A 24,973-nucleotide genomic window follows, 5' to 3' on the forward strand; every position below is an offset into this window, starting at 1 on the left:
CTCAGCTATAAGATTTATTTTCAAATTTTATACAGCATTGAGCTTATATGTAATTGCACACAAAACTATGTTAAAAGGACATTGTTAAAGTTCCACAGTCAATCACAAAAGTTAGGGAAAAAAACAACCAGAATTAAGATTGCCTATTCAACCTTAATTTGGCCCCCTCGTACATATAAATTATGACAGTCATACATGATCATCAACACAGAATCAGTAGTTTTGTCTTTAGAACAGTAAATAGTGTGCAGTAAATAAGGCCTAAGGCCACACATTGAACAATGAGGATAAACAAAATATTAAATAGCTTCTCATTAATTGTGCATTGTCCATCTTGTGCACTGAATGAAGCAGTGGTCTGTGGGAAAAAATAGTATGATGATGTAATTAAAGGCTGTATTAGGCACATGGGAGCTGAATTAAGATTCCTTAATTCTAGTATTTTTTTTTTAACTTTTGAGCACTTGATTTTGCAATCTTAATGTTCTTTTTACATAGTGTTTTGTGTGTAACTTCCTAGATTTTTAAAAAAGCAAACTGAAAACAGAAATTTCATCATGTGGCATCATTGACACCCACATGGGTCATCAGCCCGATTGGAACCTTTAGACCTACTGCACAGACATCTGTCACTTGAGCTAACTGAGTAAATGCAAGCAGTGTTAGGTTATCATCCTTTATGTGGAATTGCCCTAGAGCGGGGACTGGACATGTTGCCAGTGAGTTTCACCATGTCTGCTGACTGCTGACACTTAGGAATCTTGGTATCCATTCCAGGTTCTGAAGAAGAGCATTCTCAATGGAAACAGATTCTTTTGCCCTGTCCCTTCCAATTTGTCCCAGTCAAGATTCTGGCTCCTGTCCCTGTCACCACTCCTTAGGCTTCTCATCCCAGCCTTGTTGCCCACCATGTCCAGTTCTCAGTCTCTGGACTCTCTTTTTTTTTTTTTTTTTTGTTCCAGTCCCTATCTCCTTGCCCAGTCCCCTCTATCTCCCTATCCATATTTCACTTGATTGGCCAGTCTTCGCCAACCACACTTCCCAGCTCCTTGTTCAGTCTGTCTGTCTTGCTGAACACATTCCCACTTTTTCTATCCCCAGTGCCTACCAATCAGTCTCCCTCCCCAGCTTCTTGTTCAGTCTGTTTCCCCCCAACTCGTCTCCTTATGCAGGCAGTCTGTCCCCCCCACTAGCTCCTCATCCTATCCCAGTCTGCCCCTCCTTGTGTTGGTTCCCAATCTTCATCCCTCTGTCTTCTGCTACCAGTTTTTATCCCCTGCTCTCTCACTCCTCTTCTTGTTTGTCTCCTTGCCAGCCAGTCCTGCTCCCCTGCCACCAGCTCTTTATTTCATCCCAGTCTACCCCTGGTGATATATTGGCTCCCTGTTTCACTCCCCACTCCCTGCCATCAGCCTGCAGTTAGATCTGTGCCTTCCCTCCCTGGTTCCATTTTCCAATTTATTCCCCACTACAGGTCTGCCCCTTGTCTCCTTGTATTCAGATCAAGCAGCTTACTCCTCCACTCGGCCTGGCCTGTCGGGATGGGGTGGGAGTCAACTGAGAGTACAGGAGAGACAGTATCCCTGTTCTCTGTTTTGGAGCCTGGTCCACAGTAGAACAGAGCCATACTTGCAGGGAAAGTCCTACTCAGTCTTGGATGAAGCATGTTCAGTATGAGCAGAATCAAAGAAATTTAGCTGAGAAACTAGCATCTCTCTGTTGAACATGTGCAACTGCTGTTTTTCAAAGGCTTATAATTTGGCCAAATTTGGGAGGATTTTCCTGGGAATGGGAAAAGCATATCCCTGACACAACGGACATCTGTTAAATTTCATGTCCTTACTCCAAAACATGGGGGCACTAACACTTGTCAAAGAAAAGGTTGCTAGAACTTTTTAACATGGGCAAAAAAGCATTTTTCTTTAGCCTTGTTCTTGGAAATAAATGAAAGTTTCCGAACAAATTTAGCTTAAGGCAGACACATGGCATGGAAAATTTCAGCCCAAACATTTGGCAAAATTCTAAATAACTGAAAACGGGGACTTATAATAAAAAAATGTTGGGCAACCTTAAAAATAAGTGGTACTATGAGCCCCAGTTATAATTATTTAAGTAAACATCTAATATTCTTTAGTTATTCAAGCCTTCAAACAAAACATATACAATTTCTCTGAAAACTTTTTTTTGTTCTTATTAAAGTGCAAAGATGCAGTTATATGTTTGTTTGTTTTTTTTAAGGTGAAGCAGAGAACATACTTGACACAGAGAACACCTTGCTAGAAATGCCAAAAGGAGCCCTCACTTTTGAAAGCCTTGAAAAAGCCAGAAGAGCTCAAAGCAAGTTCTTTATAGAAAAATAAGAAGACTGTAACCACTCAGTACTTCAAAACACAAAATTAATTGTTTGTAATCATGTTGCTGACTTAAAATATGTCAGATTATTTGTTTTGAGAATGCAATATTTTTAAAATAAAATAAATTTCATTTAAAAATAGGGTTTTTTTCAAGACAATGTTTTTTCTTTTTAATATTTTATGTATTTACTGCAAATATTTTAATTTCAATAGTTCTTGTTTATCCCCTAGCATGAAACATCATGAATTCCTGCTCTTCAATTCTAACTTCATTATTACTTAGTTTGAAAATACCTCTTTCCTCTATAACCAGGGGTTAAGGATCTGGCCTATCAACTATAGCGACATGTTTTTTCAAATTTAAGTACCTACAACTGTATTTAGGCACCTGTATTAAACATGGATTAAGTTTTCAGGCATGCTAGAACACCAACAGCTCAAACTGACATCAATGGGAACGGTAAATCAGGCCACTCTTTCTAGCTGCTGAATTATAGGATCCAAGTTTGCCAGATTTGCTTCAAATTTTATACTAAAAACTTTTATCAAAGTTCAGAAATACAGATATCACTAGTTAACAGTGGATATGTTAACACAGCAAAAGCTGTGCAGCTAGCTTGAATCGAGCTACTGTGGGTAGCAGTAGCAGTGAAGACAGCACAGCACAGGTTTCAGCATGGTTAGTACAAGCTCTGCATGGTCCCTGGTCACTACCCTGCTCTGAAGCCTATGCTGTGCTGTCTTCACTGCTATTGTTACCCACACTAGATTCAAGCTAGCATGGGTAGGCTAATCTGCATCTGCCAGGGAAGATACTAAACTGATATAGGACCTCGAGCCTAGAAAAAGGAGGTGGGGTTGGAAGTGCCAAGCATGACTGCCCAGGGAGCATCAGTGTGTGTTGACAGGCATAGAAGGGGAGACATAGAAAGAGAATGTTGAGAAGCAGGGGCACCTCCAGGCCCCAGCATGCCAAGCACGTACTGGGGTGGCATGCCGCGGGGGGCGCTCTGCCAGTCACCAGTAGGGCAGCAGGTGGCTCCGGCGGACCTCCCACAGGTGTCCCTGCAACAGTCCGCTAGTCCCGTGGCTCTGGTGGACCTCCACAGGCATGCCTGCAGTAGGTCCACCAGAGCCACCTGCTGGCCTCCTGGTGACTGGCAGAGCGTCCCTCGCGGCACACCGCCCTCCTTGGGGCGGCGAAATGTCTAGAGCCACAGCTGGCGAGAAGGACAGTCTGCTTGTCCAAATCCAGAGATGGAGGTAACTGGGCCAGATGAAACATACCAAAGCTTGCAAGGAAATTCTAAGGGTTAGCTATGGAGAAATATGCATAGAGACCCTTATTGTTTTTACATTTTGCTCTACGTGCTTTATACATATGGGTGAATGATGGTTTGTTTTGAAGATGCTGTTTCTGTGACACAGCAAACTTAGCTCCTTCAGGAGCTTGCGGCAGTAACTTACAGATGCCAAAATTATTTTGGCCTGTCACATTAACATGGTTGGAGTCTGTCCTTCAGAGATTCAGTCCGAGGGGTTCAACTGAATGATGCTGCCCAGAGAGGGGTGAAGGCAGCATGGACCAGCCCCACAGGGATGTACGTGAGAGGGACTAAAAGGGGTCTACAATGCAGTTTGCACTGTAACTGACACCACTTTTTACACCCCCCCCCCCCAAATAAAAGCCAGTATCAAAAATACGCTGCTCTTCTCACTTTGAAACTCAAATGGTCTTAACTGCAGGACTGCCTCCAACATATCACAGGCTGATTTTTCTTTGTTTGTTAGACAGTGAGGCGATCAACTTGAGGGAGAGGGAAAATACTTGTCTGGGGCCTGACCTAACCTGAGACTAGAACTACCATCCTAACCCTGTTGATTTTTCTCTCCTGTGATGCCTGATAGCCATCCTTCCTGAATCAGTGTCACTCAGTTGGCCGCTCTTTACAGGAAAGTGGGAGGTAAGTCATAATAAAAAAGTTAAAACTCTACCAAAACATTGCCAGATATTCTGTGCACGATGTGTCTTTCTTGCCCTCATCAAGAAACTCAATTCTTCCAATGCACCGTGGTTCTGATCCACAGTATTATCTGCTCTAAATATCTCCTGGCTGGTTCAGACCTGCACTATAACTCCCTGCTCCATCCTCACAACTCTAGTTCTGACAATGCTCTTTGGGAACATGGGCTAGGGTTTACAGGAGGCGCATAGTCATGGCATCTAGGTACTTGATGCTCTCCCTTTTTCTGTGTGATCTTGGATTAATTGTCTCTCTGTATCTCTGTTTTCCCATTTGTAAAACGGGGATGATGATTCTTACTATAACTGCAGCTCACACAGGTGCTGTGAGAATCAATATTTATAAAGTGCTTTTAAATGTTTAGATGGAAGCTTCTGGACCTCCTAAACAAACATACCCAAACTAATTGGGCTTGCCTCCCCCTTTATGATTACTAATTATTTGTATTGCACTTGCACCCAGAGCACAACCAGGATTGGAACCCCAGTATGCTGCATACTGTAGAAACAAAAAATAAGACCATTCTTGCCCCAGTGAGCTTACAGTATAAATGGAGGTAAGATGTGACAGATGAGTGTGGAACACAAGGAGTTGGGTGGAGATGGAAGACAATGTTTTTTATTTTCAATTATTTTGTCCTGTTTCTCTGTGCATCTTTCAGTAAGTGGTATTTCTTCTTCAAATGATGGTCCCTACTGTATTCCACTGAGGCCTACGCATGCACACAATGTGCCTGGGGTCGGATATTTTGAAATAGAAACCTGTGGCTACATAAGAGGGAACTAGGAGGCAGTACTCCTAGATTATAAGAACCACGGTATAAGCCATACATTCACGAGTGGTGAGAATTTTTTATTCCCTCCATGGATATCAACATGTCACCTTCTGGAGTATGGCCTGAACAACCCTTTCTGAGATTCTAAAATGCAGTGTAAATCCTGTACAGGTCAGATTTAGCATCATACAGAGAGATCAGTTGGGCAAGAGGTAGAGGACAGAACTTTCAGTAATGCCCAAGCTACAAAACTCCTTACTAGCAGAGATCAGGCTGAGCCCAACTTGATCCATGCGTGGGACATCCTGCAAAACCCATCTCTGTATGGAGGCACACCGCACACCACAAACAATGAAGTGGTAAACTCTAGCAGCATTCTCTGAGGATTTCAGTCCTATTTTGGCCAAAATGTATCACTCATAATCTTGTAGTGGCACTTAAGGCCTGGTCTACACTACGCGTTTAAATCGATTTAAAGAGCGCTAAATCGATTTAACGCTGTACCCGTCCACACTACAATGCCCTTTATATCGATATAAAGGGCTCTTTAAATCGATTTCTGTACTCCTCCCCGACGAGAGGAGTAGCGCTAAATTCGATATTAACATATCGGATTACGGTTAGTGTGGACGGAAATCGACGTTATTGGCCTCCGGGCGGTATCCCACAGTGCACCACTGACCGCTCTGGACAGCAATCTGAACTCGGATGCAGCGGGCAGGTAAACAGGAAAAGCCCCGCGAACTTTTTGAATTACATTTTCCTGTTTGCCCAGCGTGGAGCTCTGATCAGCACGGGTGGCGATGCAGTAACCCCAAATCCAAAAAGAGCTCCAGCATGGACCGTACGGGGAGATACTGGATCTGATCGCTTTATGGGGAGACAAATCTGTTGTATCAGAGCTCCGTTACAGAAGAACGAAATGCCAAAGCGTTTGAAAAAAATCTCCAGGCTACACAGTGCTGCATGACAAGTGTAACGGAAAGCCAAAGAATCAAAATGGACGCTCATGGAGGGAGGGAGGGGGTACTGAGGACTCCAGCTATCCCACAGTCCACAGCAGTCTCTGAAAAGTATTTGCATTCTTGGCTGAGCTCCCAATGTCTGTAGTTCAAACACAGTGTCTGGCGTGGTTCAGGGAATAGCTCCTCAGTTTCTTCCCCCCCCCACCACCACGTGAAAGAAAAGAGGAAAGAAATCATTTCTTGACTTCTTTTCAGTGTCACCCTATGTGTACTGAATGCTGCTGGTAGACGCGATGCTGCAGCAGTGAAGAGCAGTATCCTGCTCCTCTCCCCTCCCCGGTGGTAGACGGTGCAATATGACTGATATCCATGTTCGCCATCAGCCCATGAGTGCTCCTGGCTGGCCTTAGTGAGGCTGGCCGGGGGCGCCTGGGTAAAAATGGGAATGACTCCCAGTTTATTCCCAGTAGATGGTACAGAACGGCTGGTAACCGTCTTCCTCATAGCAACTGGGGGCTGAAGCTTCAATCAGCCCCCTCCCTTTCCTGTGTAAAGAAAAGATTCTGTACTGCCTGGACTGTCATAGCAGCAGCATGCTGTGCTCCTCTCCCCACACCGCTTAATGTCCTGCCTGGACTATCATCGCGCCGGGAGGCTGCCTCCCCCTCATTTTATGTCACTAATCAAGTCTGTTTCTTATTCCTGCATTCTTTTATACTTCATGACACAAATGGGAGGACACTGCCACGGTAGCCCAGGAAGGTTGGGGGAGAAGGGAAGCAACGGGTGGGGTTTTTGCAGGGGGGCACCCCTGTGAATACTGACACGGAGCAGCTGTGCTCTGATACTGGTACACCTCTAATACACTTGCCCCTTTATTCTAGGCAGGACTGACTCTATTTTTAGAAACCATAAGGGAGGGATTGACTCTCGGGGAGTCAATCCCAATTTTGCTTTTGCGTTTGCGCCCTCCCCCGGGCCGATTTCAGCCAGGGGCACTCATGATAGCAGCGGAACAGTACAGAGGGGGGGAGAAGATAACCGTCATTCATTGCCAGTTTACTCCGGCAGTAGACGGTACAGAACGACTGGTAACCATCTCTGCTATCATGCAAAAGCAAGTGAATGCTGCTGTGTAGCGCTGGAGTATCGCTTCTGTCCGCGGCATCCAGTACACATACGGTGCTGGAAAAAAAAAAGCTGAACGGGCTCCATGGTTGCCGTGCTATGGCGTCTGCCAGGGCAATCCAGGGAAAAACGGCGCGAAAGGATTGTCAGCTGATGTTTTCCCGGAGGAAGGAATGACTGACGACATTTACCCAGAACCACCCGGACAATAATGATTCAACCCAGAATTCCAAGGGGCAGGGGAGACTGCGGGAACTATGGGATAGCTACGGAATAGCTACCCACAATGCAACGCTTCAGAAATCGACGTTAGCCTCGAACCATGGACGCACAACGCCGAATTACTGTGCCTAGTGGGACCGCATGAAATCGAATTTATAATATCAGTTTTATAAAACCGATTTTAGCTAATTCAGTATTATCCCGTAGTGTAGACGTGGCCTGAGTCTGGGGTAGTGGGAATTTTAGAAATGCTTCTAGATAACATCACACCATTGCACTTCTTCTGTTTCACTCATGGCATTCAGAGTGTCTTCCCCTCAATACAACATGAGTCAAGGTATTTGCAAATTTGGTGTGATTATGGTAAAAGATCAGTTACATTCAGATAGGAACATATTAATCATCACATCATCTAGTGCAACAGCTCTCAACCTTTCCAGACAACTGTACCCCTTTCAGGAGTCTGATTTGTCTTGTGTACCCACAAATTTCACCTCACTTAAAAACTACTTGCTTACAAAATCAGACATAAAAATACAAGTGTCACAGCACACTATGACTGAAAAGTTGCTTGCTTTCTCACTTCATATATTCATATTCTAGTTGATTTATTTTATAATTATTATACTGACATTTCAGTGTATAGGATATAGAGCAGTATGAATAAGTCATTGCATGAAATTTTAGTTTAGTACTGAATTTGCTAGTGCTTTTTATGTAGCCTGTTGTAAAACTAGGCAAATATCTTGATGAATTGATGTACCCCTGGAACGAATGTTCAAAGCACCTTATTTGTGTTTCTATTCTGTTTAGGACCAATAAAGAATAGAGACAACTGTACGTTATTTTTATTATTGAGCCTGCAAAAACAAACCAACCCTATATAGATAGATTACAATGCAGAGGCATTTACAATTACAGTTATGAGGCAGAGAGCAGGATGTGAATGGAAGTGAGCAGGACCTTTTCCTAACTGTTACCCATGCTATTGCTTGTTGCCCAGTGGCATTATGTTAATTTTTTCTTCTTATTTCACTACAGTAACCAGCGAAATATGGAACATTTTTACTTTTTCAAATCTGCCTCATATCACTTCCCCCCCTTCTTATTACCTCTAACATGCTTTCCTGTGGGGAAAAATATAATGTAATTCCCCAATGCATAGATATCTAACAGATATGTTGATGTTGCTGAGGTCAGAAAGAACTGAGGTTTTGTATTATGATTGGATGCCGTGCTGTACAATTTTGGAGTATATAGGGTGCAGTCTATGATTGAAAATGATAAATTTAATTTTAGTAGTTAAAGAAGGATCTAAACTGGACATTTCCTAATTTTTAAAGATAGGTGTGGATGGATAGTTATCTTTAGCAGTTTAACAAACCTTTTCTGTGTGGGAGTTTGTGCAACTAAATTATAAGGACATATTCACTTTACCTAATACTTTCTGAAATCTCATCAGTGACATGCTATTGGGAAAAGGCACAACTGCTCAATGGTTACAAGTGCCAGGAGCCAATACACAACAGTGTATTGTATTACAGAAAGCACAATAATAATATGGCAAATAAATGTTTTTTGTACACATACTTCCACCAAAAAGACCAGCTGAAACTAAGAAAATGGACACCATTAATTTGCAGCAGCTGGACACTTCTGGCACCAAGTATTTTTTTAAAATATTTTAACTATATTCCAAGATTAATCTCAAAGTTGCATTTATAAATGGCACTCCTTTCTTACAGACATAGCCACAGCCCTGCTTTCCACTACCTACCCTGTCTTTAGCCCTAAAAATGTAAATAAAGGTTGACAAGCAGTTGAAAGGAAAGGGTTACAGCTACATACACAGATCTAGGAAAGATATGAGGTGTAGCAGTGATTATTTTTGTTTTCTTGGTGGCATGCAGTCCAACATTAAGTACACATGAGGGATTTTTCCCCTCAAAACTCAAGCGTGAAAGTAACTTCTAAAAAGAATTACTAAGGGCATGGCTACACTTGCAAGTTGCAGCGTTGGTGAGGGGGTTACAGTGCTGCAACTTAGCAGGTGTCTACACTTACAAGCTCAGCCAGCGCTGCAACTCCCTGTTTGCAGCGCTGGCTGTACACCTGGGTCTGCTTCCGGTGTAGCGAATTGGGTGTAAGCGATTCCAGCGTTGTATCAGCCTGGTCACAGGTTAGTGGACACTACCAAAAAGCGCTGTAATTTGCCTCCAGGGTATTAGGAGTATCCCAGCATACCGTTTTTAGTCATCTGGCCATGCTTGCACTCCACTCCTGGGCTCAGGTGACCTGCCTCTTTAATTGCCCCAGGAATTTTAAAAAATCTCCTCCCTGTTTGCTCTGCCATGGGGGGGGGGCGTGAGTGCAATCAATCAAATCATGGACCAGGCCTCCACACCCTAAAGAAGCCTAGCATGGAGCAATGGCGAGCTGCAGGACCGTCATCAGTGTTTGGGGTGAGGAAGTCTGTGCAGTTATCAGCGGCACTCCAGCTGTAAGAAAATTATTGATATCTTGGGCAGATAAAGTCCATGCAAGCAAAGGGGCCCATGAACGGGACGCACTGCAGTGCAGGGTTAAAGTAAAAGAGCTGCAGAGTGCCTGATTGCAAAGCCAGTGAGGGAACCGGCGCTGCAGGTGGCTGCCCCACAACCTGCCGTTTTTGCAACAAGCTGGATAGATACTTGGGGGTGACCCCCTGCAAAGCCGAGAAATCACGATGGACAGTTCAGAGCAGGAGAGAAAGGTGGGGGAGGGTGTGGAGGAACGCAAGAGTGAGGTACGGGGGGTGGATAGATACCCCAGAGTCAGGAGCAGCAGCCAGGAGCTCTCTCAAACCAGGAGGAAGCTAGCCAGTCCGCATGCAGCTGGAACTTTGTTGTGAAGCCAGCAGCAGAGGAGCATATCCCGGTAAGCAGCTTTTTAAAATGTTTTGTTGTGGGGGGGGGGCAGTGAGGCTGCCTGAAGTGCATGCATGCATGCTGAGGTGAAATAGCCCATTGTTTGGTCTATCCATCGCGCTAAATCGGCTCTCTGAATCTCCTGCAAAATTTCTGCCTAAGAGCGTGGGCAATGTGCTTTGCGCAATTATAAGGGAGAGCACTGTGATCCTTTGTCCGCAGTCAGCTAACGCGTCCACACCACTGTGCGTGAGGGGTGGGGGGACCATTGCTGCACACAAGCAAGCTGCATAGGGAACCAGGGCGAATCCACATTGCTGGAGAAAGACCTCCGCTCTTCCCAGGTGCCGAGCAGGGATATATCTGGAAGGATAAAATCCGTGGAAAATGGAGGGATACTGTTAGTGCACTGTCCCCCCTTGCAAGCTGTTCTCTGCTTCCCAATGCAAGAACCCCATTGAGCCCTGACTCACTCAGGCAGCTCACCTTCCCAGGGATGTCGCAGCAGAAAATTGATTCATAGTGACCAAGCCCCCAGTACTCATCATGTCTTCTGACTGCTGTTGCCTCTCTGTGCTATGTTAGGTATGTGTAAGAGGGTAAGAAGATCTAAAACTCCTGCACCGTGATATAAACAATGCAGTCTCTGTGATAATGTTCTGTTCAGTTGTCCTTTTAAGTGTTCTTAATCTACTGCTCTAAGTGGTACAGAAAGAGACTACATAACTTGAGAGGCGCAAAGGAGAACCAAAGAGGATTGTGAAGCATTATGAATCAGTAATGCAGAAGACAGTCAGAGTGCAGGACTGAGAGAGAAAATGCACAGTGGCGAAATAAAAGCAGGAAAAAAGAACTGGCAAAGAAAACAAACCCAGCTATAAGCCCTCCTGGCGCGCCAAAACAGACGTATATCAGTCACGTAGCCTGCAGGCAGATCTATCCAGCTACACGCACACCCCCATCCCAAAGCTCTCTCCTTTTTGCCTAGAGTTGCGTCATACCCTTTCCCAGCATCCGCTTCTTACCACCACAGCTTGCCCCCCACACCTGTACGTTCACCTACCAAGCCTGAAGACTACGCCCTTACCCTTGCACGCAAACGCCCATCAACCATGCAGCATAGTAATCTTGAAGTGCAGCAAGCATTGCAGGAGCACTCCAGGCAGGACATAGCAAACATCGAACGTAAAAAACCAGTTTTTCCCAAGCACCCTACTCCCCCCCTGACTTTTTATTGTACTGTAATTTTTAATAAATGATTTCTTGACTTTTAAAACAGTTATTATTGGCCAGAAAGAGAAACATACTGTAAACCCAAGGGAAAAATCATTCTAAACCACTGCACGTTACCCAGTGCAAGGCACAAACCTTACTGTTGGCTTCACCTCAATTGCTCCTCAAAGGCATCCCTAATCCTTGAACCCTGTGCTGGGCCTCTCTAGTAGCTCGCTCTGGCTGGCAAATTAGCCCCTCCAAGGCATTGAACCCTGAGGTCCATGCGTCACTGAATGTTTCACACTTCCTCACAAAGATCAGAGGGTAAAGCACGTGGATATATACCCAGGGGGAAGCAGCAATCCCAAGTCTAGCTTCCATAAAGACACCTCCAGTCGTCCCTTTAAACGGGGGTCCGAAAGCACCTCCACAGTCATTCTGCACCGGCTCAGCCTGCTTGAACCGCTCCTTGTCCTGTCAAGCTTGCCTTGTTACGGTTCATGAGCCAAGGCATTAACGGGTACAACGGGGGTCTCCACAGGATCCCAGTGGGCATTTCGACGTCCCTACGTGATCTTCTGGTCTGGGAAAAAGTCCCAGCCTGCAGCTTCCTGAACAAGCCACGTTCCGAAAGATGCGTGCATCATGCACCTTTCCAGCAGCTGTGTAATGTCAGTGAAACGCCCAACGTGATCCACAAGCGCCTGGAGAACAGAGATAAATCACCCCTTCGATTAATGTTACTCGATGCCTGTGGGGTGGGGCGCAGATAGGAAATATGCGTCATCTATCGCCCCCAGAGTTAGAGAAACGCATTTGTGCAAAGCCTCAGAATGTCCTGCACGTTCCCCAGAGTCCGGTTCTTTCCTAGCAGGATGCATTAAGGCGGCAAACTTGCATCAAGACTATCCAACGGTCGACTTTCCTCACTCCAAACTGGTTCGCCCCCGATTCGTAGGCTGTCTGGAGTTGCCATCTCAGACTGCAAATAGCCACCCTCTCTCCACTGACATGGCAGCCCAACCGTGTCTTTGCGCCGCAGGTGGGCGAGCTCAGCACACAGTCCCATGAAAGTGGCTTTCCTCATGCCGAAAGTATGCAGCCACTGCTCGTCATCCAGACTTGCAGGACGATGTGATCCCACCACTCAGTGCTTGTTTCCCGAGCCAAAGCGGCAATTCCACGCGCTGAGCCACGTCCGTTACTGCCGCAACAATTACTGTCAGTGCGTCAGGTGACTATATCTGTATCATCGTTGTTGGAACTCCTCACTGTCCTTGGAGCAAAGGAATAGCTCACTGCAACGTGATGTGCTGGTGACATTCCATCAGCAAAGTCCTTCGGAGTCGGGCTCCATTTCTAACAGAAAGCTGCGCTGCAGACTCACAATGGCACCAAACCTGCTGAGCAATGCACCACGGGTGTTGGACAGGTAAGTGGAAGACCCGCACCCCTTCCCGTCCGCCTTCCCACAGACCCACAGTGCCAAAATAGGACGAGGTGCTCTGTGGGAAGCTGCCGCACAATGCACCACTCCAACAGTGTCTGCAACTGCTGCAAATGTGGCCACACTGCAGCGTGGTAGCTGTGAGTGTGGCCACACTGCAGCGCTGTCCTACACAGCTGACGACCACAGCTTAGCCCCAGCGTTGCACATTCCAAGTGAGCCAAGGCCTGATCTGGTAACATGGCTGGCCCTTTGGGGTTCAGAAGAAACAGTCGACAGTGGAAATAAAGCTTTAATAACTCCTCACTTTATGAACTATTGCTGGTTGGAGCCTGAGAACTGAAATGCGTAAGGGGCTGTGCGAATCTTTTTTTTTTTTATTTAGTTTCTAAACGAGTGTGAGGGATGTGAAGTAATGAATTATAATTGGGAAAATAGAAGGATTAAGAAATGCTGTCTGTACTTTAAGCAAAACTGTGGAATGGCTGCAATCGCAGGTGTTAGGAAATACAGACATTAACATAGAACAATTGCACCGTTTAAGGGCAATTGGTGAAAGTATTACCTTTAAGATAATACGAGTTAGTCAGGAAGTAGGATAGCATTCTGTGTCCCTAGAAAAGAAGTGATATTAAGGGCCAGAGTTTCTTAGGGTATGGCTACACTGGCACTTTACAGCGCTGCAACTTTCACGCTCAGGGGTGTGAAAAAACACCTCCCTGAGCGCTGCAAGATGCAGCGCTGTAAAGTGTCAGTGTAATCAGGGCGGCTCCCAGCGCTGCACGCTACACTCATAAGGGATGTGGTTTACAAGCAGCGCTGGGAGAGCTCTCTCCCAGCGCTGCGGCTCTGACTACACTCACACTTGAAAGCACTGCCGTGGCGGTGCCGGGGCAGCGCTTTGAAATTTCTAATGTAGCCATACCCACTAACATTTCTACCAGTATGGGCTTGGCAACACTCCAAACTTCAAAGCGCTGCTGCGGAGCAATTTGAAGTGTGAGTGTGGTCGCAGCGCCAGCGCTGAGAGAGAGTTCTCCCAGCGCTGCACGTACTCCACCTCCTCATGGGGATTAGGTTGCAGCGCTGGGAGCTGCGCTTTACAGCGCTGTATCTTGCAGCTCGGGGGTGTTTTCTTCACACCCCCTAAGCGGAGAAAGTTGCAGCGCTGTAAAGTGCCAGTGTAGCCAAGGCCTCACATTTCTTAGACTAAACATAATTTTGCTGCTTTGCTGTTGCCTATATAATGCTATTACAAATAGGTGAACACAAAAAATATATTACTCTAATTTGTTAACTTGCAATACAACTATTTTAGCTGTTTTTCTTGTGTGTAGATTTGTTTTGAACAGCTTTCCTGTGTGTGATTAACAGCTTCTGTGACTTTGCCTCCAGTTAGAATGAAATTAATGGCAAATTATTGAAAGAGTGTTGGTTATGCCTGCTGTATAAAAGTTGATTTAAAATTACAGGATTTATATAGCAATGCTTCTTTACAACGCACTATTCAACGCACTATTCAAGATATTATGCCTGTATTCAGGGGTGGGTGTGGATGATGCAAAAGTAACTATAGGGAAATGTGACTGAAAGGAACATGCTGCGCAGGAAGAGGTTATTTTTTTAACATCATTTGTACTAGGTGTTTATCAATGTCAAGTTACTGTCAGCTCGGGCCGATGTGCTCTTTATCGCTCTACCCCACTACCTTTACTAGCCTGATACAGTCATTCCCCTGCTGCCCGCGTGCACTATATTCAATCGCAGTCAGAAGAGCAGGGAGTAGTCTTACAGCCACAGCGGGGTGGCTGAAGGGGAGGAGCAGAGCACTCCGCGGCGGTGAGCGCTCCAAGGGGCAATGCTGGTGGATGCACCATGGTCCAGCAGTAGCGCTGGCGCCACGGGCGAGGGGGACAGCAGGGCGCCCCCTACTGCCTGCATTGCAAAGGCGAGGGTCTGGCGGGACAGCGGCTGGTGCTAGCGCTGCTCCTTTAGGGCTGGTTTGCAAAGGCGGGAGGGGAGGGGGTCTCCAGTGTGGATGTGGGGTTATTATGGGAACGCGGGCATGCACCGCAAGCCAATAGCTCAGTGCAGCCAGGCGGAGGGAGGCGGTGGCTAGCCGAGCTGTGCCCCCCGCCCCCTCACCCCCGGAGCTGGGCTGTGCGCGTGGCTGACTCAGCGCCTGCCGCGCTCGGCACTGTATATAAGCGGGAGTCAGCGAGTGGCGGGCGCGCAGCACGAGGCGGGCTGTTGGCGCGAGGCAGAGCAAGGCGGTGTGTGACCGTCTAGCGGGCGGGTGTTAGGGTAGGTCCGGGCTGCGCGCCGGGATGAGGCTGCGGCTGAGACTGCGGATGCTGTGCGCGGGGCTGCTGTTAGCGGGGCTGCCGGCGGAGCTGAGCGCGCAGGGCTCCCCAGATGCGGCAGCGGTGCCCCGCGGCGGCGGACCGGGCGGCGAGTACGGGGTGAAGCTGTGCGGCCGGGAGTTCATCCGCGCCGTGATCTTCACCTGCGGCGGGTCCCGCTGGAAGCGATTGGCCCTGCAGACGGAGGAGCCGCTGCCTGGCGCTGGTGAGTGACCGGGGAGCGCGGGGGCTGGGGTGCGTCCCCCCCGGCTGCAAACGGAGGGGCTGGCACGAGCGGGGCACCGCGCTGGGACCTGCTCCCCCTGCAGCCCGGCTCGAGATCAGGTGAGCGGGCCGGGCTCGCACCCGACGTGGTGGCGGCGGCGAGGTGTCCCTTGTATGGCCGGGGCCGGGACTGGGGCAGGGGAGGCGGCTGCTGATTGGACGGGGCAGAGCTAGGCGCAGTCTCGGCTTTTCAGTCTTTTGAAAGCGAGAAACTACGTCGCCTGCGCCCCTCCCCTCGGCTACGGCCGATGAGGGGAAGCGGCCAACTTCCCTGTCTATCTCCGCCCCTCGTTCTTGGGGAGCCTGCTGCGCCCTTGGCCCGGGGACCAGCGCGGAACCCACCCGTACGCGCCAGGAAGGGTAAGACACGAGCCTGGGACGTGACCGTCCCTGCTCCCGCGCACCGCTGGTCCCACTCTGTTAGCTGCGGCCATTCGCGCACTGCCAGGGCTGCCCGGGCCGGCTAAAGTCATTAACATTCGCGTGTGCTCACGTGCTACCCTCATAGACCCCATACAAGTACCTAGGAGGGAGCGAGACCGTCTTACTCCATTTCACAGCTCCGGCGAAAGTGGCAAAGTTCTCACCAAGTTTCGCTGCTACTCGCAGGCCAGGGCAGCGAAAACCCGTCTTTCTGCCCACGAAGCTTGGCTGACTTTCAAGCAACCCCTTGGGGAAACAAAGGGCTGCTGTACACCTACAACATAGGTTGACCTAGCTCTGTTGCTCAAGGGGGAGAAAAATTCACACCCTCCAGAGACGTAGCGAAGCCCATCTTAGCCCAGGTCTAGACACTGCTGTGCTGACAGAATTCTTGTGTTGCTGTAGCTTCTGCCTCTTAGGGGGTGGATTAACCACACTGACAGCAAAACCCCTTGAGTCACTGCAGCACCTGCCTAACACAGCTGTAATGCCACAGCAGCTGCAGTATGGGCAAGTGCTCAGTCTTCTCTCTGCTTAGACTCCAAACAAATGAAATTAACCACATCTTTGTTATGGGCACACACTTTAAAGAACGATCTACTACTTACCCCCTCTTCCATATTGAATATGGTGGTAAGGGGGTTGTAGCTGATGCCACATGGACTGACTGAGGAGCAGAGCACTGTCACAAATCACTTAAAAACCCACAAACACATGGGGGCACTTCTACTTTGCTAATGATGGGACATGTTCAAATAAATGCTTCTATTAGTGAAACTTGTTTAATCCATCATCCCAGGAAAAACAACAACATTGAATCATGGCTATGCTCACAGCATTTCTCCAGTGCAGCCACCAGGGGCTTTTCTTGCAGCCACAGCCTTCTGGGTGGGGATTTGGGGGTGAGAGAGGGGGCAAAGAAGCAGCCCTTACCCAGGGTCAGCCAGCAGTGGTTAGGCCCTGCCCCACTCTGGAGCCACACAAGCTGGAGGAGCAGGCAGCCAGTGAGCTCCCTACCTTTACAAGGGCAGTGGGGGCAGGCTCCAGCCACAGGGCTTCAGGCTTTGTCCCTGGGCCCTGTCCCCTGGCATTGGACTTTAGGCTCCATTCCTTGACTGCATGGTAACAGGCTCTAGGTCCAAGCTCTCTCTCGGCCCCCTGCTGCCTCCCTCAGTGCCCCATCACCCCTATTGCCTGTGTACTCACCTCCCCATCCAGGGCTTAATTTGTCCCCAGGCTTGTCGGGGCTGAGTAAATCTGCTGTGAAAAGTGATACAGGTCTGTCACATCTTACAAGCATTTAACATGCACAATTTCAGCTTTACGCGGTTGGCAAAACCAAAAAAAAAAAAAAAGAGAAATAATTTTAATACTGTACTTATAGTGCGGGCAATTCCGCCCGCCCTTCAACTCAATGCAATTTTGACTATACGCGGTTTTCACTTTACGCGCTAACCGTGGAACAGAACCCCCGCGTAAGATGAGACTCGCTGTACTAACAAACGTACAAATATCACTTTTCACAGCACACATAGGCGATAGCAAGTCTTGGCAAAAGAAACAATAAGAAAAAAAACAAGAACATTCAAAGCACCTTATTTGTGTTTCTGTGCTGTTTAGGTCCAATAAAGAATAGCGACAACTGTACATTATTTTTATTATTGAGCCTGCAAAAAACAACCAACCCTAAATTGGTAGATTACAGTGATTTGGACATGTATATGTGCATATTTGTTTGTTTTTCCTAAAGTTAATTAAGTATATTAGGGAAAAATTGGCAGAGGGGCCATCAGCAATAATGCCACCAAAAATTTGTTGAGAACCCCTGTCATAAAAGGTGTATTTGCTTAAAGATTAAACCCTTCCACTGTTGTTCAAGTCATGTTAAAATGATTCCTATTGTGTATTTAGAAGTCAGAAATAGCAACCGACTCCAAAGCACTTCCTAAGACTTCTGGATTAGTCAACCTGTACTGTATTTATTGTTAGTGTTTAGGAGTTTTAACAACTAACTGCTGAACAAAGTACACATTTATGACCATGTCTCTGTAGTCACATTATTTCTTAGGTTTTTTTATTGTATTATAGCAGTATCCAGAACCCGCACACATGGATCAAAATCCCATTGTGCTAGGCACTGCAGAAGCATAACTCAAGACGGTCCCTGCTCCAAAGAGCTTACAATGTAGCCTTTTACTTATTAATTTAACTAAGAGATTGTCCTGCATGCAGACAAACTGTTATAGTTCACAACTATTCATCAGTTTGATGCACACACAAAGGCATTATTTCTACCTGATACTTAGTTTGTACATTTATATATCACATAATTGATAAACCACATTTTAAAGCATTGTTTTAACAATGAAAAAACCTATTACCATAATATTTGCCACAGATGTGCTAATAAGGGTGTGCTGTGTTTGGCCACTGATTATTCTGACAGCCTGGTCTTACCAAGTGCCTACTGGAGCATGAAATACACCTTCTGAGCTGAAAAACCAAATAACATTACTCCACTGTCTTGTTGTCTCCCCCAACTTATTTCAGCATTCCGCATGTCACAAATAGAGAAGTTCCTTTTCCTGACTAAAAAAATGTAACACTGCTGACATAACTGAAGTGAAAGGTGTAAGAGTAACAGGGTGAAATTGCTTTTTTGGGAGAGCTGTTGACTGGGGAGAGTCAGACTCCAAGACTTGAAGACTACGTTGTGGAGTTGAGAATTGGAAAGTGATCCCTTCTTTCAGTAGTACATTATAGAACAAATCATATTTGGTCCCATTCTTATTTAGCAGGGTACAATTAACTCTTACGGACTTCAGCAGGGGTTACTGTATTTTGTGACAAGAGAACTTGGGTGTAAATCCACAAAGGGACTTGTGTGGTGCAAGGCTGAATATTGCAATGCTTAACTTTTTAGGCACTTAGCTACCTCAGAATCCTCAGATCTGAGTTAAGCATCTAGGCTCTGTATACAATGCATGGAAAGATTTACACACCTGGGAATGAGATCCACAAAAACCAGCACATTGGTGGTGGGGAGTTGAAGAGTAGGGTGTGTCTGAAACCCCACCTCTTTCAGGGAGTTAGATGCCCAAGTTCAAGCTAGAGGAAGGCACTTAAGGTCCGCAGCCAGAAACCCTGTTCTGATATCAGGCACCTAATCTGTTTCTAGCAAGAACAGCGACGGTGCACATCTAACTCCACACAAAATGGTTGGGGGTGGAGGGTGAGAGAGAAATAGAGCAACTCCCTTATAACCTTTAGCCCAGTGGTGAGGGCACCCTCCCAGATGTGCGAGTTCTTGATTCTCCCTGAAGAAGAGGGATTTGGATGGGAGTTTCTCACCTCTCACGTGAGGGTCCTAACTATTGGGGTCTGGAATACTCTGCTGTGGCTCTCTCTGAAGTCTTCCTATTGAAGCTATTTAATTTTTTTATAAATAATTAAATATTGGACCAAAGAGTGAGAGAGAGAGAATGGCTCAATAGTCCATTGCTGAGGGTACTCATCTGAGATGTGGTGAGTGCCCTCACCACTGGACTGAAGCATGAGGGACATCTACATCGCTTGTCCCTGCTCTCCCCACTATGTGTGTAGAGTTAGGTGTGCTTTGAGAACACTTACCTGATTGGGCCCTGCAGGTGAGATAGGCAAAGGACTCCACTGGGATTTAGGCATGAGATTGAGATAGGGTGACCAGACGTCCCGATTTTATCGGGGCAGTCCCGATTTTAACACATTTGTCCCACGTCCCGACCGCACATCAGTTGGGACGCCCTTTGTCCCGATATCGCGGACCACTCACTGGCATGGCAGTGCTTCCTGAGGCCACTCCCAGTGGCGCGTCTGCCCACCGGCAGGAGCCAGCAGTGCTGGCAGCCCCTAGGCACAGAGGCAGAGGGGGTCTCCGTGTGCTGCACCGGCTCCCTCCTGCCCAATCTGAGCTGCAGGGGTGGGGCTTTCAGGCGCTGGCAGCGGGCAGAGAGCCCTTCCCCACCCCACCCAACCCAACCTGACCCTAGGAGCCAGAGGGACCTGCTGGATGCTTCCTGGGAGCTGCCGCTGCCTGGCTCCAGGCGGCTAGAGGAGGCCCTGGCACTGCCCCGCCCCACAGACCACGTACCTCCACTCCCCACTCACCGTGTGGACAGTTCCCTACAGCATGTGGGCTCCATTCAGTGTCAGGCGCCGTGTGCACCAGTGGGATAAATAGCTCCCCAGCCCCCCACTATGCTGCCTCCATGCAGCTGCCCTGCCCAGGCTGCTGCCTGGCAGCAGCCATGATCCAATGAGGGCATTTGGCCAGGGCTTGCAGCCTGCAGCAGCCAGAGGCAGGGAAGGCACCAAAGGGGCCGTGGCAGAGAGCAGGGGCAGGTGGTGCCTCGATGTGGTGCAGTTTCCCATGTGCCCCCCGCAACTATCTCCTGCAGTGGGGGTGGGGGGTGATTATAAAGCCAGGTGGAAGAATCAGTGGCCACTTTGGGTGAGTCTGCACCACAGTTTAAGCGCAGGGTTAGTGGGACTTGAGTCAGCTGAGCTGTGTTAGGGAGCCCTGGGCTTAGGGTGACCAAAGGTCTCAATATTAGAGACTTTTCTTGTATATGCAATTATTCCCCTCCCCCACCCCCCGCCGTGAAAAAAAGTCTGTCCCGATTTTTTACACTTGGTATCTGGTCACCCTAGATTGAGATGTGCACCTATCCAGAGGCAGAAACCATGGGGACTTTTACAGTCACTTCCAGAATTGATGACAGCTGAGCAGGTGTTGTGGGGATCTCAGTGGTGCCTAAATTTTGGAGCTAGGCGCTTGAGTCCTACTGGGGAACTGGGCCTTGGTCCCTGTATCGTTACTCAGTTAATCTTTTCGATGCCAGGTATGATAGCTTCCTCACATTTGAATGCTATATTAGTTGGTTACTTAGAGCTGGTCTCCATGAACATTTAGTTCTCAGCAAGCTCGGGTGTGAATCTGCCACGGACTAACTGTCCATGTGGACCCTGATGCCATTCATTTCAAAGAGTCAGCAAGGTCCACATGGACACTTAGTTTGTAGCAGGCTAGTAGGGGGACGATTCACATCGTAGCTTGCTGCAAACTAAATATTTGTGTAGACAAGCACTTATATGGATCAAAGATTTTTTATTTTGTTTAGGCAAAATTCCTTTATCAAAATATGTAATACAAAATAGATCAATAATATTTACAGCACAAAGTTAAAAAGATGTTCTGCAACACTAATAAGGTCCCCATCACACCGTATACACTAGATCATATACAGGTATTTAAATGGATGGAGAAGGCTAGACTTGCTCTTCTATTTATTGGGTTAATTTATTCTGAAAGATCTTTTTAAAGAAAATTGTCGTCATGTAAAAGGGATTAATTGTAAATACTAATTGAATAACAAAATTATAGCTTGAAAAGATTTCCTTTGGAGTAATGCAATTTAAAGGTTATTTTATTTACACTAGCCATTAAACCTGTTACTGTAAAATCAGTTCAAGATACCTACGTACTCTGAACTATAACCAGCATCAGTAAAATAAGTGCTTAAGCAAATACTGAAATTTCTAATAAACTGGGGTGAAAGAGCAGCTCTGCAAATGTGTGACAAGAGCAGTGTCCTTGTAAGAAAGTTGTACAGACTTAGGGCAGTCAATGCAATCCTCAAGCATCAGAAAGTTCCTTCTTGATAGTAGGCACCTAACTTATTCTGCTGTATTTGAAGTATTCAGTATGTTTTTCCCATTTATCTGAGCAGCAGGGTAGAAATGGACATGTACTCTTGTAATAGCTGGATGGCTCAGGAAAATCAGATAATTTGATTTATCCTTGTGTTCTGAAATATAATCCATCAGAAACAGATCCAATCAAAGGAAAAGGTACTTTTTTTTAAAAAAATGGTGACAGCAGTACATGTACTAGGGCCATCTAGGAACCTTAAACCTATAACTGTTTTATTTTCCTCATAGTCTCCTGCTTTGACCTCTCTCTTAGCTAGAGGCACAGCCATGCTTTCAACAGCAAGTCATCAGCATTCATGCCACAGTAGCTTCTGTAAGATAAAAATTTAGGTAGATAAGGGTTTGCCTCAAAAATATGCCTTCTCACTCCAAACTTGGATGGATGCACTATCATCTAGTATTAGGATCTCTGAATGGGATTGAGATGGAACTGATCTTGATAAACAGACTGCATCATGAGTGCTCATGGGCTCACAGCATTAATCCTTCAGTGTTCATGTGGACTTTTCAGTCATTCAATTTCATGGCAGCCATAAGAGCTTTTGTCTTAAAAGCTAACAAACTACATGGTTCCCAAAACCTCTGAGGAAGAATAGTCCTATTAACAGCCCATTAACAGCCCATTATCAATGACTTGGAAGGATATAGTAGTCAATGAGAAACTACAGGTATGGTGCTTCCCCAAGTAGCATGTTAAGTATGGGGGCTAAGGTTCTATTTTGCACCTCTAAGAGGTACAATACAGATCCCTCAGCCTAGAGAAGTGGGGTGGGCAGGCTGAGGTGACTAAGCCACTTTTGTACTCTCCTGCTCCTGGCGATGCTTCAGGGGCTGGAGCAGCTCTAATGTTACTTAGCTGTAGGGGCTTGTTTAAGTTATGGCAGCCTCTCTGTGCTGCATCACTGCCTAGAAGAGCCCAGACATGCTTCCTACACTAGGGCTTTGGAAGGGGTACTTATGTCTGTCTTATGCAGTCCCTGTGCTAGGGAAATCCTCTGTTGAAGGGATACTGAGCTTTTAGGGCCCCATAATACCACTCTATCCCGTTTACCTCATGGAAAAAGGCTGAAGCTGGGGTGACAGTCTTATCCAGTACATGTAGTTTTTTGCATATCACTCCGTTCTGATATACTCACAAGTTTAAATAAAAATTAATACATTTTGTTGAAATGACTTGTCTTCAGAGGACTTAGTTCAAGACATGGATGAAGTTTAAAAACAAATCTGTTCATTTGAGGCAAAGCAGCATCTTAAGTATTCTTTTCCCCCAAAGGGCACTTTTCTGCCATGCTCCTAGTTCAGTGCCTGAATTGATTTTGCTGAAATTATAAAGAAAAATGTTATTTAGGGCCCCAAGAGTAGATAAGAGAAACTGTAATACTAAAGGATTTTGCCTACTATCAAAGGAAGGGAAAATAGGGATTTCACATGGAATGGCTTTTACAGTCTAGGTTGGTGATGTTTGTGATATCCCCATGCTGACTGTGCTTACACTTATGAGGGAAACTTTTCATTGATAGATTTCATGAAACAGGTGGTTGTGCTGCTTTGTTCTTTTAGCCACCCACAGAAGTTCCCAAATTGTGGCCTGCACAGAGTTGGTGTGTAACTAAGCTGCAACCTTCCTTCTTCCCAGTTGAGAGAGAGAGAGCAGATGGGAGGGAGAGATTAAACAGAGAGCCAAAGCATTAGTTGAAAATATATAAATACTTCCCGAACATTACCCTATGTAAGCAACTGGTGGTGTCTGCAAATAGGGCACTTAGCGGGGTGGTTACCCCGCTCCTGCCCTGAAGGGCTTAAAACAGGCCTGGGAGAGGGCTGTGGCAGGAAAAGCAGCTACTAGATTGATTGGGGAAGCCACGCAGCTGAGCCACACCCCAATCAGGCCTCTAAGATAGCCCTGTATAAAAAGGCTGGGAGCCAGGCACTCAGCAGTCTCTCTCTGTGTTCAGAGAGAGAAAGGCCTGGCTGCAGGGAGGTTAACCAGGTATCTGGAGTGGAGCAGGGCTGGGGAAAGGCCAAGGGAGCTGAGGAGCTCTGGCCTAGGAAAGCCCCAAGCTGCAGGCCTGGTAAGGTCTATTAGGTACTGGATTGAAGGGGCAGCCCATGGGCAGCCAGAGGCAGCAGGTCCAAACCCCTTGTTGCCTGTGATGATTGGCTGATAGATTGCAGTCCCCGCCACGGCGCGGGGGCTAGATGGTGACTGGCTGTAGCCACGACTGGGGCGATGTGGGGTAGGGGCTAGGGGTTCCCCTGGATGGGGAGACCCAGAAAGAGTGGGTTACTGCCAGGGGGCAGCACCCCAGACAACTGGGTACTAGGTCTGTGAGGGACACAGGGGGCCAAGCGGTAGTGGTACACCAGCCTGCAGAGAGTGCTCTGGAGGCTGGAAACGCTAATTCCCAGAGACAACCAGCAGGAGGTGCTGCAGGGGTGAGTTATGCACCCTTACAGGGACAGTGGTTCATGCAATCAAGAATAGTAGCCAATAAGAATTGAAAAGGTGGTCCACACCGTAGGAAGCTTGCAAACCTCTAGGATGGTGCTTCTACATGGCAACATTGTTTGATAGAGCCATTTTGACATTTATATTCATCACACCTTACAATCATAGATGTATGTTCTGTGTCTCCTAAAGCATCTGCCATGTTGCTTAGCGCAGTTAGGAAATGTTGAGTAACTAAATGAGTTTGGAATGGAATGGATTTGGAGGACAAACACAAATATGTTGTTTGTGGATTCTTCTCCACAACTGAGGGAATCTACTTGTACATGAGATGTGATAGAAAGCTGTTCAATCTTGCAAGACTCAGAGTTAAATCTGAGGCTCAGGAGGCCCTTATCCAACACTGCCTCTTTGCTAATGATGCAGCAGTGACAACCCACACAGAAGCTCGTCTCCAGAACCTTATGGATGGTTTTTCCAAAGCCTGCCACGACTTACCCTAAGCCTAAAAAAGACACACATAATGTACCATTATGGAGCTGAGGAAGCACCCTCCATCAAGATCAACAACTCTAAACTTGAAGTGGTGAATGAGTTCACATACTTGGGGTCCACTATCACAGTCAACCTTTCACTTGAAATGGAACTCAATATCTGCACTGGAAAAGTTGTCACAACAATGTCTAA

The 24,973-nt window shown here is 46.8% G+C and overlaps 2 protein-coding genes and 1 long non-coding RNA gene across 4 annotated transcripts in view; 2 read left to right on the plus strand and 1 right to left on the minus strand.

Annotated features, from left to right (window-relative positions):
• The window catches only part of PLGRKT (plasminogen receptor with a C-terminal lysine), a 45,746-nt gene extending 43,252 nt beyond the window's left edge, over positions 1-2,494 (plus strand). For both annotated transcript variants that reach the window (XM_032777932.2, XM_032777941.2), the window contains exon 5: positions 2,239-2,494. In XM_032777932.2, coding sequence (XP_032633823.1) covers positions 2,239-2,360 — 122 coding nt within the window. In that variant the 3' untranslated portion in view covers positions 2,361-2,494. The remainder of the gene's footprint in view (positions 1-2,238) is intronic.
• On the minus strand, positions 1-17,880 carry LOC142046995 (uncharacterized). The gene is made up of 2 exons (XR_012656137.1): positions 16,695-17,880; positions 1-358 (listed from the first exon to the last, which is right to left on the minus strand). It is a non-coding gene; the product is annotated as an uncharacterized LOC142046995 (long non-coding RNA).
• The window catches only part of LOC116823410 (relaxin-3-like), a 15,152-nt gene continuing 5,542 nt past the window's right edge, over positions 15,364-24,973 (plus strand). The window contains exon 1 of the mRNA XM_032777920.2: positions 15,364-15,604. Within this exon, the coding sequence (XP_032633811.1) occupies positions 15,364-15,604 (241 nt within the window). The remainder of the gene's footprint in view (positions 15,605-24,973) is intronic.

The sequence above is a fragment of the Chelonoidis abingdonii genome, chromosome 6, assembly GCF_003597395.2.
Source record: "Chelonoidis abingdonii isolate Lonesome George chromosome 6, CheloAbing_2.0, whole genome shotgun sequence".
NCBI classification, from domain to species: domain Eukaryota; kingdom Metazoa; phylum Chordata; order Testudines; family Testudinidae; genus Chelonoidis; species Chelonoidis abingdonii.